Here is a 13,163-nt window from a genome sequence, read left to right as displayed (position 1 = left end):
ATATACATATTCCAATATGCTCTTAAAAAAATATATAAAATTATAATAAATACTATTTAGAATAAAACAAGAATTGTTATAACAAAGTATAAAAAATGTTTACAATAAATAACCGTATAATCTCAAAATGTTTGCTATAAAAAAATAGAAAATCCTTAATATTAGATATTGAAACTTACCAAAAGTAATCATTGCAAATAAAATCATAAATACCCCAGTTACTTAGATCTGCACCTAAAAATTATGGAATTATTATCAAAATATTTCATAAAATACTAATAATTGTTAGAAATAAATCATAAAATAATAATCGTAAATAAATTATAAATAAAACATAAAATTAAAAGTGTAAATAAATCATAAAATAATAATTCTAATAAATCATAAATTAATCATTATAATAAATCATAAAATAATAATTATAATAAATCATAATACAATATTTACAATAAATCATAATATAATAATTATAATAAATAAATCATAAAATAATAATAATCATAAATAAATCATAAATATTATTATAAAATAATTTAATTTTTAATCAGGATTAATTTAATTAACTAAAGTACTTAATTAATTTCATTAATCAAGTACTTAAATTAATTAATTAATCTTATTAAATTAAACATAAAATAATAATTATTATAAATAATTGTAAGTAAATTAAAAAAATCAACAGAACTAAGTGAAACGCATACCTTATAAAAATTATATCGATACGTATTTCAAAAATTTTTTTTTGCATTCGATTTTTCGAATTGAATTTGGATCCAATTTTCGAGAAATTGACAATTATAATTCCATTTTTTAGATGCAGTGCAAAACAATTTTCAACATTGGTAAATTTCAATTTCCTATTAAATTTTGAATAAAATAAAAATTTTCAATTAAGTTAAAAAATTGAAATTATCGTCAGATAAAAATTTTTGCAATTAAAAATATTGTAATTTTTGTCTCCTAAAAGAAAGAAAATAAAATATCAACAATTTCTTTTATCGATAATAAAAAAAATAAGGAAATTTTTGCAACAAGGAAATAATTTTGATAATAGATAATTTTTTTAATTTAAAAAATTTTTTAAAATTGTAATAAATTAAAAATTAAAGAAAATAAAATTTGGAAACAATTAAAAAAAAGAAGAAAATAATAATAGGAAAAAAATAAAAATAGGGAATAATTTTTATTTTTTACTATTTTTATATTTTTTTTCTTCCTAAAAATAGAGAAAAATAAAAATAGGTAAAAATGAAAAATAGGAAAAAATAAAAATGGAAGAAAATAAAAATAGGTGAAAACTGAAAACTGAAAAAAATAAAAATAGAAGAAAATGAAAAATAGGAAAAAAATCAAAAACAATAAAATTAGGAAAAATAGAAAAAAGAAAAGATTTTTTTAATATACAAAAAAAAATTGTTGCAAAAATAATTAAATTAAACGTTATTTTCACAAAATATCGAAATAATTCTTTCCAATTATCTCTCTCTATATAAACAGATCTGAATCATCTCTGGTTATATCATTGAATAAAATTTATCAAGAAAGTGCGTCAGTGCTTCGATGAAAGAACGTTTCAATTTGTATTTTATAACTTGTATGATTAATAGACTTTGTATGCGGGTGTTTTTATGTGTATAATTTTTCACTCACACACGCAGTGAATTTGTTTTAATATATACATATGTTGTATACGTAAATTGGTATACATAACAAGTTGATTTTCTCCAATTTAAATGTAGAAATCATCTTTCTATTGATTTTTTTTTCATAATATAAATTAAAAATTGAAGAATTTAAATTAAAAACTTAGAAATTTTCTACATTATAATTAAGAAAAAAATGAAACTAATTACGTACTCGAATTTACATTAATAGATTAATACACGTATATATATAGAGCTCATTATCAGATCAGCCAAAAATAACTGATTTATCTGGACGTTGTAATATAAATATGTTTACTTATCACTGTTAGAAATTTTGGAAATTCAATTAATTTTTTGTCTTTTCTTTTTCTTTTCTCATGCTTTTTTAAAAAACATGTGTTTAAAAAATTATTTTTCAAATTCATTTTTCTAACAGTATTTTTTCATTATTTGATTTATACCATTTATACAGTTGTATTGTTTTTTAAAAACTGAAAAATAGGCATTTCTCGTCATTATTCGTAGGACATAGACTTTCTCTAAAAAATTTCATCGATGTGTGTAAAATGTTTCGCTTTGTTGTATTTTTTTATAAGCCGCATTATCAGTCGGTAGTTTTTTTTTGTAATTTTTGTTTCTCATCAAAAATGAGAAAGTTTTTTTAATTAAAAAATGCCCTCTATTTTTTTTGAGAGAGAGAGAATAAAAATATATTTAGATATAAATAAAAGGAAAGTAAATTTAAGAGATTTAGGTAAACAACTTGGGAAATTATTTTATCGACTTGCAAGGTTTCTGAAAATAATATTCTTGTTTGTTTAAATTTAAAAATTTGTAAAGTTTTTGAAATTGAATCGAAATTTGAAAAATTGTTTTTTTGTTTGCATATTAAAAGCAACCCTTGTAATGCATTTTTCCAAGAGGTTTACCTAATGTCTTTAATTGAACGTGTAAAGCTTTACAGATTATTTAGAGAGACGAGGTCACTTAGATCTATTACATATGACTGAAACGCCAACTGACTGTAAATGAAATTAAAAATTAATTTTCAATTCGAAAATCCAGTCCTTTTTTTTCGTCAATCATTTTTCTTTTTCCCTTTTTCAAATATTACTATTTAAAGTTGTTCACAGTCAAAATATATACACCCTTTTCTTTTTTTCTTTCCCAATTATGTACTTTTTTCTTTTTTCCCCCGCGTACACGCAATAAACTGGAAAAATGCTGTGCAATAACATTTAAATGAGGAAAATATATTTTCGTATTTTTTCCTTCGTTTGATATATCTTTTTTTACGCGAAAAAAAAAATATTTTCAGTTCTTCAGTTTTTTGTTGTTTTGTTTTGAATTACAGTCTAGTATTATTATTATTTATATTTATATATTTATATTTGCGAAATCAATTATTTTCCGGACTGATATCCTTCTCACCCTCTCCATCGCCTTCCTCACGAGTCATACCTTCAATCGGAGCCGGTTGATCGTCCAATCCTGTACTGGTTTCAGGTGATATTTGATCGGAACTGGGAGGAACTGGTGGTCCATTTTGTGGTCTTCCTTGGGGAAAACCCGTTTCGGCCGATACCAAATGCGATGGCAAGTGAGGTGAGGCAGTTTGTGATTTTCTACTTCTTTCGCCTTTTCTCCATAACGTGATTTCCTGCGTATTTAAAAATTAATTATTTGATACTAAAATAATGTATTTAATTTATTCCTTTCTATTTGTAATTTAATTTTCTATTAGTTAAGTAATTTAATGTCAATTTATTGCAAACATTGTTAAAGAAAATAAAATTAGAAAGAATTTAATAGTTTTTAATTTTATTTCTATCTTAAATTGTAAATGACAAAAATAAAAAATACCTGTTGTTTAAAATAGCGACGATCTTCCTCGTCCATCAGAACTAAGTTGAGATAATATCGGACGCTAAATTTTTTATTGATTTCGCGCATTGTCGGAGCTAAATCGTAGCCTGCCAAAAATACTCTTATCGGAATTGATTCACCTTTTACCGGTGCACCGTCCATTATCTCGTACTTCGCTATTGTTTCATTTTCCGTAAATGTCGTATTTCCTGTGAAATTAATTCTTAATCAGAAACGAAATCTTCTCTTACAAAAAAAAAATATAAAAAAAATATTATTTTCTCGTTTATAAGAAAATTCCATTCTTTTTTTTTCTTTTTTTTTATAAAAAAATTCTACTCTTATAAATATAAAAAAAAAAGAAATTCAAAAAAAGGAATAAAAATGTTATACCAGATCCTGTGCTTTCCCTTTTAATAATTGCTATCTCCATGTGTTTGATTTTTATTCTCACCAGGAGGAAATAAATTTTTCCCACAATAACGTCTTTTAAATGATATCTATGAGAAAAATTCATTAATTACAAAAAATACTATTTAGAAACGAAAGAAAAAAAAATAAAATTTCGTCTTTCTTACTTGCTTTTGTTGTATTCAAACTCTATATGCAAACAGTCTTCGATTCCCACTTCCATTTTTATCGGATTATTCATATCCGGATACGAACTGAGTGTATGTACAACGAGTTCAAGTTCCTTGACAATATCACTTAATCTACGAACAATTGTGACTCGAAGAAAATATCTCAGTCGAACATTCGAGCCAGTATAACTTTCAAAAGGTTTTTCAACATTAGCGAATTCAAATGTATAAACTGTATTGTGAGTTAATTCTCCAGGTCTCGCTAATTCCTTAACTAAACTCGTAAATTCATGATGATTACCACGATCGTAAAACATTTCAATCTGTCCTATAAATTCAACTTTAACACCCTGATGCTCCAATTTTCCAGCTTTTCTCAAGCTGACGTTTATCTAAAATACAAAATCAATTTCTACAAAATAGATTCATTGAAAATCAATTTCTACAAAATAGAATCATTCAAAATCAATTTATACAAAATAAATTCATTCAAAATCAATTTATACAAAATAGATTCATTCAAAATCAATTTCTATAAAACGATATATACAAAAAAAATTATTGACAAGACAAAGGATTCAAAGTACAAGTGAAGAAAAACTTTTTATAACAAAAAAATTTCCAAACAAAAAGATCAATAATTAGAATATAAATTACGTTACGCAAAACAATTTTTTTTCAATATTACCTTTCCCGAGACTGTTTCACCATCGTAATAAAGCAAGTGCCGTTCCTTTTTTCCATCCTCAGACTTAATGTCCGCAGTTTTTCTTGTATCACCACCGTCTAGAGTAATCTCTATATCAGCGGACTGTCCAAATCCAAAGAAACTCTAAATAAAATTAATTTATATCAAGAAAATTGCACCTTGAATTTCTAACAATTATATATGAAGCAAAGATTTTTTTTCTTCTTTTTGGTTACTTACCATTTTATAATATTGAAAAATTGGAGAAAATCTTTATGTTTATTAAATTTACAAGCGTAAAAGTAAAACGAATAAAGAAAAATGTTAATTATGTATAAATCCAAGGCATCATTTCGAGTATAGAATAAAGGTTATTTTATTATTTTCTTTTTTTTTCTGCCAATATAACAGCCACCCAAAAGTCACAAGTTGCCAATATGGTAGCTGGGTCTCTGCCCCCCACTTTTGCTACCGCTGTTTTTTTTCCACTATTTTCAAAATGATATTAGATTGACGTTGCTTGTCAATGTTTCACTGATATTATAAAGTTTAGAATTAAAATTTCACTCTCTTATAGAAAAGAATAAATTATCCATTAAAATATTAAGAAATATTTCCAAGAAAAGTTTTTATCTTTTTTTATGCTGCATTCGCAATTGTTCTTTGCAATCACCACGGGGAATGTTGTCTAAATGAGAAATCATTTCTGATTGGTTGGTGTGTGTACCTGTTTCTGCAAAATTCCACCAATCAGATTGTTTCGGACAAGATTGTTGCAAATATGACAACAATAAGTAAAATTTCTATACGTTTGAAAACATATTTTACTTGACTATTTATTCTTTTTTTCAAATTCTATCGTATTTGCTAATAGTTACCGTATTCTAGTAAATGAAAACTATGGAAAAACTAATTAAAATGTGGTAATAAAGTATTTAATTTTGAAATAAATGTCTTTCCCTCCATTCCCTCTTCAGAACTAAAGTCCTATTCACATGGCATTTGTTTTGACAGATCGAATTCTAACCTTAAAATCAGTGCAGTCTCTCTCTTCCACTCGTTCCACTTTGTTCTCTACAGAATTGTTACAATTTACTTACAATAAAAGTTCAATATTCTATTAATTCTTTGTGGGGAGAGAAATATTTCTCCTGGGTTTTTTTTAAATAACTATTGTTAATAAGGGTGAGTAATTACAATTTATGTGATTGTTGATGTTTTTACGACATTCATTGTTTCTCTATTGTTACTCTCCATAGATCTGTTAACGCAGGCTTCGCACTCATCTACTAAAACCTACTATTTACTACTTTTTTACGTTATGCTAATATTAAGATACTTTTTTTTTAGATTTGAACCACTAAAAGCTACTATTTCTGTATTTTTTGAGAATTTCCACTACTTGAAATTCGTTAATACTAGAAATCAAAAAACTATTCTCAAAAATTATAATCAAATAATTCTTTAAAACGATTCAATTATTTTCAAAAAATATTCGAAATTCAATTATTTTGAATATCTAATATCTGTCAATAAAATTTATCCAAAATTCAATTATTTTCATAAATAATAAAATTTCCACATGAATTCAAATAATTTAGAATAGCATTTTCAAGAAAATTTCGAAAAAATCAATTTAACATTTTTACACAATTCTTTACAATAATTCAATTACTTTCATAAATAATAAAACTCATCGAAGAATTTCAATTATTTTTGATACTATTTTAAGTTAATTAATCAAAAAATTCAAGTATTTTCACAAATAAAGTTTTCCACAAGAATTCAATTATTTAAAATAAAATTTTCGTAATAATTATTATATTTCGAAAAAGTTAATTATTTAAAACAATGTTTATAATATTCTTATAAAGAATTTAATTATTTTCAAAAGTAATAACATTTTTCACAGAAATTCAATTCTTTTAAAACATTTCAATAAAATTTTTCACATTAATTCAATTATTTTTATAAATATAATAAAATTCTTCTCAGGAATTTAATTATTTTCATAAATAATAACATTCTTCGGAAGAATTCAATTATTTTTATAAATTTAGTAAAATTTTTTGCTAAAATTCAATTTTTTAAATTTTTAAATAAAATTTTACGAAAGATTTCAATTATTTAAAAATATTATAAAAAATCCTTCGAAACAATTCAATTATTTTTTTAAATAGTAAAATCTTTGCAAACATTCAATTATTTTCTAAAATTTTAATAAATGCTACAAAACAATTCAATTTTTTAAAATTTTTAATAAAATTATTCAAAACAATTCAAATAATTTCTGTATTTTAATAAAATTCCTTAACTGAATTAAATTATTTTAGAAAATTGTAATAAACTTCTGAGAAGAATTTAATTTTTTTCTAAAAATTTTAATAAAATTCGAAATAATTTAATTGTTTAGTTTCAATTATTAAGATACACGATTATTTGAAAAACTTGAAAGAAATTGTTCATAAAATTCAATTACTGCAAAAATTTTCAATTAAAATTATTAAAGAAACTCCATTATTTAAAATAAATTGAAAGAAATTCTACAAAGGAATTTAATTATTGTTTTCAAAAATGTTAATAAAATTCTTGTCAAGAATTCAATTATTTCCATAAAGTCGTAAATAATAAAATTCATCGAAGAAATTCAAATTAGAATTTGTCACAGCTTAATTCAATTATTTTCAAATATTTTAATAAAATTGTTTAATTTTTCGATTGCTACTTTTTTTTAGTTTGAAAGCTACTTTTTGCTACTTTTTTAAAATTAATTATCAAGTGCGAAGTCTGCTATAATTTTTCTATAAATTCTATTTCTAAAATTTAGTATCGATTAATCTAAATACTATTTAATCTAATTTAATTATGTTATTTAATAGCTAAATTTCTGCATAAAAATTCTCTCAGCATTAAAATAATATTTATTACTTTTTATAATATTTTTCCAGCATTTGTGTCAAATTTCAAAGATGCCAAAGTACTACTGTGATTATTGCGACACGTATCTCACTCACGATTCGCCGAGTGTGAGAAAAACTCACTGTCAAGGAAGAAAGCACAAGGACAATGTGAAATATTTCTATCAAAAGTGGATGGAAGATCAGGCCCAACAGCTTATTGACGCAACAACAGCGGCATTTAAAGCAGGAAAAATTGCGACAAATCCATTTTCGGGTAATAATGGTGCGGCAATTCCACCACCAGTGAATTATGGACCTAGACCAGGACCACCTGGACCAGTGCCTCAAGGACCACCAATGATGCCACCACCAATGATGATGGGACCACACGGACCAATGCCACCAATGATGGGAATGCCACCTCCAATGATGGGACCTATGGTTGGTCCCATGATGGGACAAATGAGACCACCACCAATGAAAACATAACTTTCTTCCCCTTTTTAATTCAATCGGTGATTATCAATTTTATATTAAATTATTTTATAACTCTACATTGAATCTTACATTTTTACTTTATCGTAAAGTAAAATTTCTAAACACTTTTTCGTGTTTGTTTCCTCGATAATAAAAACATCTCAGTTTTAGTTATTCGATTTTTTATTATTCCTTAAATATTAGTGCACGTACAAATCAACTACTTACTAAATTAATAGGGTTGCCACAAACAAATTAATTTTGTTCTTCCCTGATTTTCAGACGAAATTGTAATTTTTTTTCCCTGACCCTAAAAATATTCTGATTCACTCTAAAAATAATTAGATACTTTAAAAAATGTTCTATTACATTTATTTAGGAATTTCTTTAATAATTGTGTGATTAATATCTTCATGTTTTATAAAAATTTAAATTTTTATAAAACTTTTCAAAACAAATTCAATTATTTCCAAAAATTTTAATAAAATCCTTCGCAAGAATTCAATTATATAAAAAAATTTAATAAAATAAGTTGTAAGAATTCAATTATTTTCATAAATAATAAAACTCTTTACAGGATTTCAATTATTTAAAAAAATGTAAAAAAAATCGTTGCAAGAATTCAATTATTTTCATACCTAAATAACAAAATAAAATTCTTTACAGGATTTTAATTATTTTCAATACAATTTTAATTAAATTCTTTAAAAAATTCAATTATTTCCAAAAATTTTAATAAAATCCTTCGCAAGAATTCAATTATTTAAAAAAATGTAATAAAATTCGCTGTAAGAATTCAATTATTTTCATAAATAATAAAATTCTTTACAAGATTTCAATTATTTTCAATACAATTTTAAGTAAATTCTTTGAAAAATTCAATTATTTCCAAAAATTTTAATAAAATTCGCTGTAAGAATTCAATTATTTTCATAAATAATAAAATTCTTTACAGGATTTCAATTATTTAGAAAAAAATGTAATAAAAATCGTTGAAAGAATTCAATTATTTTCATAAATATTAAAATTCTTTACAAGATTTCAATTATTTTCAATACAATTTTAAGTAAATTCTACGAAAAATGTTATTGTCTACAAAAATTTTATTAAAATTCTTTTCGAAAGAATTCAATTATTTATTAATGATTTTAGGCAAAAGTTTCTTGAGAATTTTCAAAATCCATTTGTTTACAATTCAGTTTTACAATAATTTTGATTTTATTATTTTTAAAGATAATTAAATTTCTTCAATTATTTGTAACTTTACTTCTCAAAAATTCAATTTTTCCCAGTACTTTAATAAAAATCCCTGAGTTCCCTGACCAATTCCACTTTCCCTGACTTTTCCCTGAATTCCCTGATTTCCCTGACCTGTGGCAACCCTGATTAATTTACAATATAAATTATTTCTTATACAATTAAAACGTGTGGCAAGATGTTCATAAAAAAACAATCATAAAATTGTTTATAAATATTGTTTCTTTGAATGAATTTCTATCAAAATACTTTAAAATAGAAAATCTCATTTATAAAGGCCACGGAATTCATTTATAATATTAGAAATATAGTATCTATATAAAAATATACTAAAAGTTTAAGAATACATATTTAAAAAATAATGTAAAAATTTAGTTTCTAAAGTTCTATCCAATTAATCTCGATTATTAAAGATTTAGTTGGTTTTTTTTATATAAAATTGTTAAGTACTGCTAGAATAAATAACAGTTAAAATAGAATGGTTAATGATAATAGTAATGTTAACAATGGTCAGTTCAATGTTTTCTTCTCTTAAAAAAAAAGTCCCACCGTTTAGAAATAGAGAATTTCAAACGGTTTTTGGGGAATAACCCTTTAATTCATGCATACGACGCATTCGTTTCTTTAATTCAGTCGGAAATTTGTCGTAACACTTCTTACACGCTGGTTTTAAATCGAATTCGAAAAATTTTGTTTTTTGATTCATTTTCTGATCGCAGAAGGCACAGGCAAAATGATGAACACACCAGGCTTTATTCAAGGCAGTAAAGACTGAAAACAAATTCAATTTTTATTTAATTATTTAGAAAATTATCAGAAAGAGTATTAATTATTAATTATATTACTTATTATTTATTAATTACATTACTTATTATTTATTAATTATATTATTATATAAATTAGAAAAAAATTAAAAATAAAAAAGAAAGAAAGAAAGAGAAAAGAAGAGAAAAATTGAAAAGTATTTACCATCGCCTGCGATGACTTGATTGCATACAAAGCAGAGATTTCCGAACAATTGATGATAATGAGTTTCGCAATAAGCGAGACCCTTTTTCTCATAGTGACGATGACCCAGAAAGGGTTTCTCACACTTTGCGCAGACAAAGTGCTCTACGTGCCAATGTTTCCCGAGGGCTGTTACCACTCTCTCTTCTATTGGTCGTCGACAAGCTCCACAAATTGGAACACCCATTTTATCATGACATCTTAGGCAATAGAGCTCGTTCTATAAATAATAAATTCGGAAATAATAATTATTTATTGGAAATTAATATTAAATAATAATAAAAATTACAGTTACAATTTTTTTAAGTTACATGTTATAAATTGTAATATTTTAACATTAGAGTTAAAAAGAAGAAATAATATTTCTTAAGTAGATAATATTTAACAAATTGTTTTTACCATTTCATTAACTGCATATCCCGGTCTTGATCTAACTTCCCGAGCGTCTGAATTTAATTCAACTCTGCAGGAAGCGCAATTAAAATGATAAGGGTGATACATTTCACCCCGAAATCGTAATGGTTTGTCGTCAATAACTCCACTGGAAAAAAAATATTATCGACAAATTAAAATAAAATTACAATTCGTATTTTCGACAAATTATTTTTTAGAAAATATTTTTGTTGATTATTAAAAAGAAAATCCTCACTGGCATTGATGACAGATGTGTTTTCCCAAAACACCTGATTTTACTTTTGCATTACAAGAGTGACACAAAGCTCTTCCCTGACATTTAATGAATCCAGCATCGGCCAATTCTCCATTACATTCTTCACATCGAAAGCATCCTGGATGCCAATTTGCATTCATTGCCTTAATAACTCTTCCAATGACAAATTCGCCTGGTAAATTTTATTAATTCAAATTAATATTTTACTATTGATTATAATAACAAATTAGTTGCAATAAAGCAAAAATTTTTGATTTACATAAATAATATTTATTTGAAAATAAATAATTAATTTTAATAACTAATTAATTTTTACAAGTAGAATTTTTGTTTTTTTTACCGCATTTGCCGCAACAAGGAGCAAAGAGAACGTGAAAATCATGTTCGCAGTATTTACGTCCCTCAAATTCGTAAAATATTCCTTCTGGAAATGGACGAAAACACTGGGCACACCTGAATGGTTAAAATTAATAATTAATGATAGTTCTAATTTTAATTATTTTTTTAGATTAGAATTTAGTTGACTAAATAATTATAAAAAAAGTACATACACAAAACATTGAGGATGCCAAAGTTCTCCATTGGAATTGACAATTTTTTCATGAGGCTCGAAACCCTCTCGACAACGGGAACAAAACATGTGATCCATTGACATACCAATAATTCTGAAATAAAATTAATAAACATAAATTATTTTCAAATATTTTAATCATTTAAATAAAAAAAGTAATAAAATTACAAATAAAAAATAAGCTTATTATAAATAAGTTTATTATTTTCAGCAATATTATTAAATGAACTCAGCGAAAATAGCTTTTTGAAAACAATACTGCAAAACACCTGTAATTTCGAAAAATTTAAAGAGAAGGGGATTTAAATTTTTATGTACATTAAAGGTTATGTTTACATTCACTTTATTCATTCATTCACGAAGGTGTAAGTAATGTCACAATTACAGTGGGTGGTAAATATAGGAGAAACTTGATTTGAAATTAGATGCGTTCTATATAGTAACTCGTAATTATTTACAAAATGAAAATAACCTTACATTTTTATGAATATGAATTACATTTTAATGATTTCAATTAATCAATTAATCATGTAAAGCCCTAATTCTAAGTATTAAAGAACAAAAAGCAATTATGCACAAACAGGAGTAAAATGAAAATATAATTCAAGGAGAATAATAAATTATAATCAAAAAAAATATTTTTGGAGTTAAAAAAAGAAATTTCTTGCGGGGTGGCGATTTTTTTCTGCAATTAAGAAAAAAATTAAACAAAATATCGTGCGATGAAGTCAGTGCCGAAAATAGGGAGCTAAGCTTACCCAGGCATAGTCTGATGTAAGAAATTTCCCTAATTTGGAGTGAGAATAGTAAATCGGTCACCGCTCGTTCTCTAGAAAACTCCTGTCGAAATAAATCAACAAAACCTAATAAAACTAATGTACAACTTTTATTTTTCTTATATGTCAATCTTACACCAAATTTTATCGCAATTTACTCCTTTTTTTCTATTCACTTATATAGTTTACAACTATATATTCCTTTTGTGAAATTGTAAAATTTACAAAAATTTCTTATTTGACAGTTTAGAATAGAAGTCAACTTTACCTTACGTTTGCACTATTTTTGGTAATTTTCGAACAGTTTGACACTTTGTAAAATAAACTTCCACGCCCACAACAATGTTAATAAAGAGAAATTAAAACAATTTCTTATGTTACAACATTGCATATGTGTGCGTGTGTAAAAATCGTATAAATAGAAGGAACTGCAACCTGTGGATAAAATTAAGTTTAAGTCGAGTTCATAATTCGAACAGCGCTATCTGTCGATAATGTCAAAATTAAAATTAAATCCTATTCAAAACAAAAGTACACAGAAATTAAAAATTAAAGACTGTGTCAAAAGTTGAGAACTGGGGAGAAAAAGCGGAAAAAGAGTGACAAAAATAAAAACAATAGGAACAATAGTAATGCAAAGGTGACATAAAAAAACGAGTTGTTGAACACTATTTTACCGCCCTGAGATAAACTAGATTTCCGTTTCAATTCCACATATTCCTG

The 13,163-nt window shown here is 24.7% G+C and overlaps 3 protein-coding genes across 4 annotated transcripts; 1 reads left to right on the top strand and 2 right to left on the bottom strand.

Annotated features, from left to right (window-relative positions):
* Positions 1–2,070: 2,070 nt before the first annotated feature.
* Positions 2,071–5,453, bottom strand: LOC122509497 (vacuolar protein sorting-associated protein 26B-like). The gene is made up of 6 exons (XM_043623619.1): positions 5,022–5,453; positions 4,782–4,925; positions 4,091–4,485; positions 3,906–4,012; positions 3,510–3,721; positions 2,071–3,306 (listed from the first exon to the last, which is right to left on the bottom strand). The coding sequence occupies exons 1-6, from the start codon at positions 5,022–5,024 to the stop codon at positions 3,046–3,048; spliced, it is 1,122 nt and encodes a 373-aa protein (XP_043479554.1). The 5' UTR covers positions 5,025–5,453; the 3' UTR covers positions 2,071–3,045.
* Positions 5,454–5,802: 349 nt separating this feature from the next.
* Positions 5,803–8,328, top strand: LOC122509496 (U1 small nuclear ribonucleoprotein C-like). Its single transcript, XM_043623618.1, has 2 exons — positions 5,803–5,966; positions 7,730–8,328. The coding sequence occupies exon 2, from the start codon at positions 7,751–7,753 to the stop codon at positions 8,168–8,170; it is 420 nt and encodes a 139-aa protein (XP_043479553.1). The 5' UTR covers positions 5,803–5,966; positions 7,730–7,750; the 3' UTR covers positions 8,171–8,328.
* A 1,119-nt stretch (positions 8,329–9,447) lies between these two features.
* Positions 9,448–12,864, bottom strand: LOC122509494 (LIM and senescent cell antigen-like-containing domain protein 1). Of its 2 annotated transcripts, XM_043623612.1 has the most exons (8): positions 12,709–12,860; positions 12,423–12,504; positions 11,645–11,758; positions 11,434–11,546; positions 11,073–11,265; positions 10,823–10,964; positions 10,385–10,643; positions 9,448–10,186 (listed from the first exon to the last, which is right to left on the bottom strand). In XM_043623612.1, the coding sequence occupies exons 2-8, from the start codon at positions 12,428–12,430 to the stop codon at positions 9,984–9,986; spliced, it is 1,032 nt and encodes a 343-aa protein (XP_043479547.1). In that variant the 5' UTR covers positions 12,431–12,504; positions 12,709–12,860; the 3' UTR covers positions 9,448–9,983. The 2 variants fall into 2 exon arrangements, with proteins under 2 accessions (XP_043479547.1, XP_043479549.1); XM_043623614.1 differs by lacking the exon at positions 12,423–12,504 and having other exon boundaries at positions 12,709–12,864.
* Between the last annotated feature and the right edge of the window lie 299 nt (positions 12,865–13,163).

This window comes from Leptopilina heterotoma, unplaced genomic scaffold (genome assembly GCF_015476425.1).
Source record: "Leptopilina heterotoma isolate Lh14 unplaced genomic scaffold, ASM1547642v1 Lhet_60, whole genome shotgun sequence".
Classification (NCBI taxonomy): Eukaryota; Metazoa; Arthropoda; class Insecta; order Hymenoptera; family Figitidae; genus Leptopilina; species Leptopilina heterotoma.
The sequence above is the reverse complement of the archived record's forward strand: the minus strand, read 5'-3'. Positions and strand labels throughout refer to the sequence as shown.

What these genes read in the sequence shown, in the direction of transcription:
- LOC122509496 (XM_043623618.1), top strand. Translation starts at nt 7,751, where the DNA reads ATGCCAAAGTACTACTGTGATTATTGCGACACGTATCTCACTCACGAT.
- LOC122509494 (XM_043623612.1), bottom strand. An exon ending in TCCTTGTTGCGGCAAATGCG is followed by an intron (nt 11,266 to 11,433) that starts GTAAAAAAAACA and finishes AAAATTTACCAG; the next exon opens with GCGAATTTGTCATTGGAAGA. An exon ending in TCAAGTCATCGCAGGCGATG is followed by an intron (nt 10,187 to 10,384) that starts GTAAATACTTTT and finishes ATTTGTTTTCAG; the next exon opens with TCTTTACTGCCTTGAATAAA.
- LOC122509497 (XM_043623619.1), bottom strand. An exon ending in AAGGGAAAGCACAGGATCTG is followed by an intron (nt 3,722 to 3,905) that starts GTATAACATTTT and finishes TTAATTTCACAG; the next exon opens with GAAATACGACATTTACGGAA. An exon ending in GTCGCTATTTTAAACAACAG is followed by an intron (nt 3,307 to 3,509) that starts GTATTTTTTATT and finishes TTAAATACGCAG; the next exon opens with GAAATCACGTTATGGAGAAA.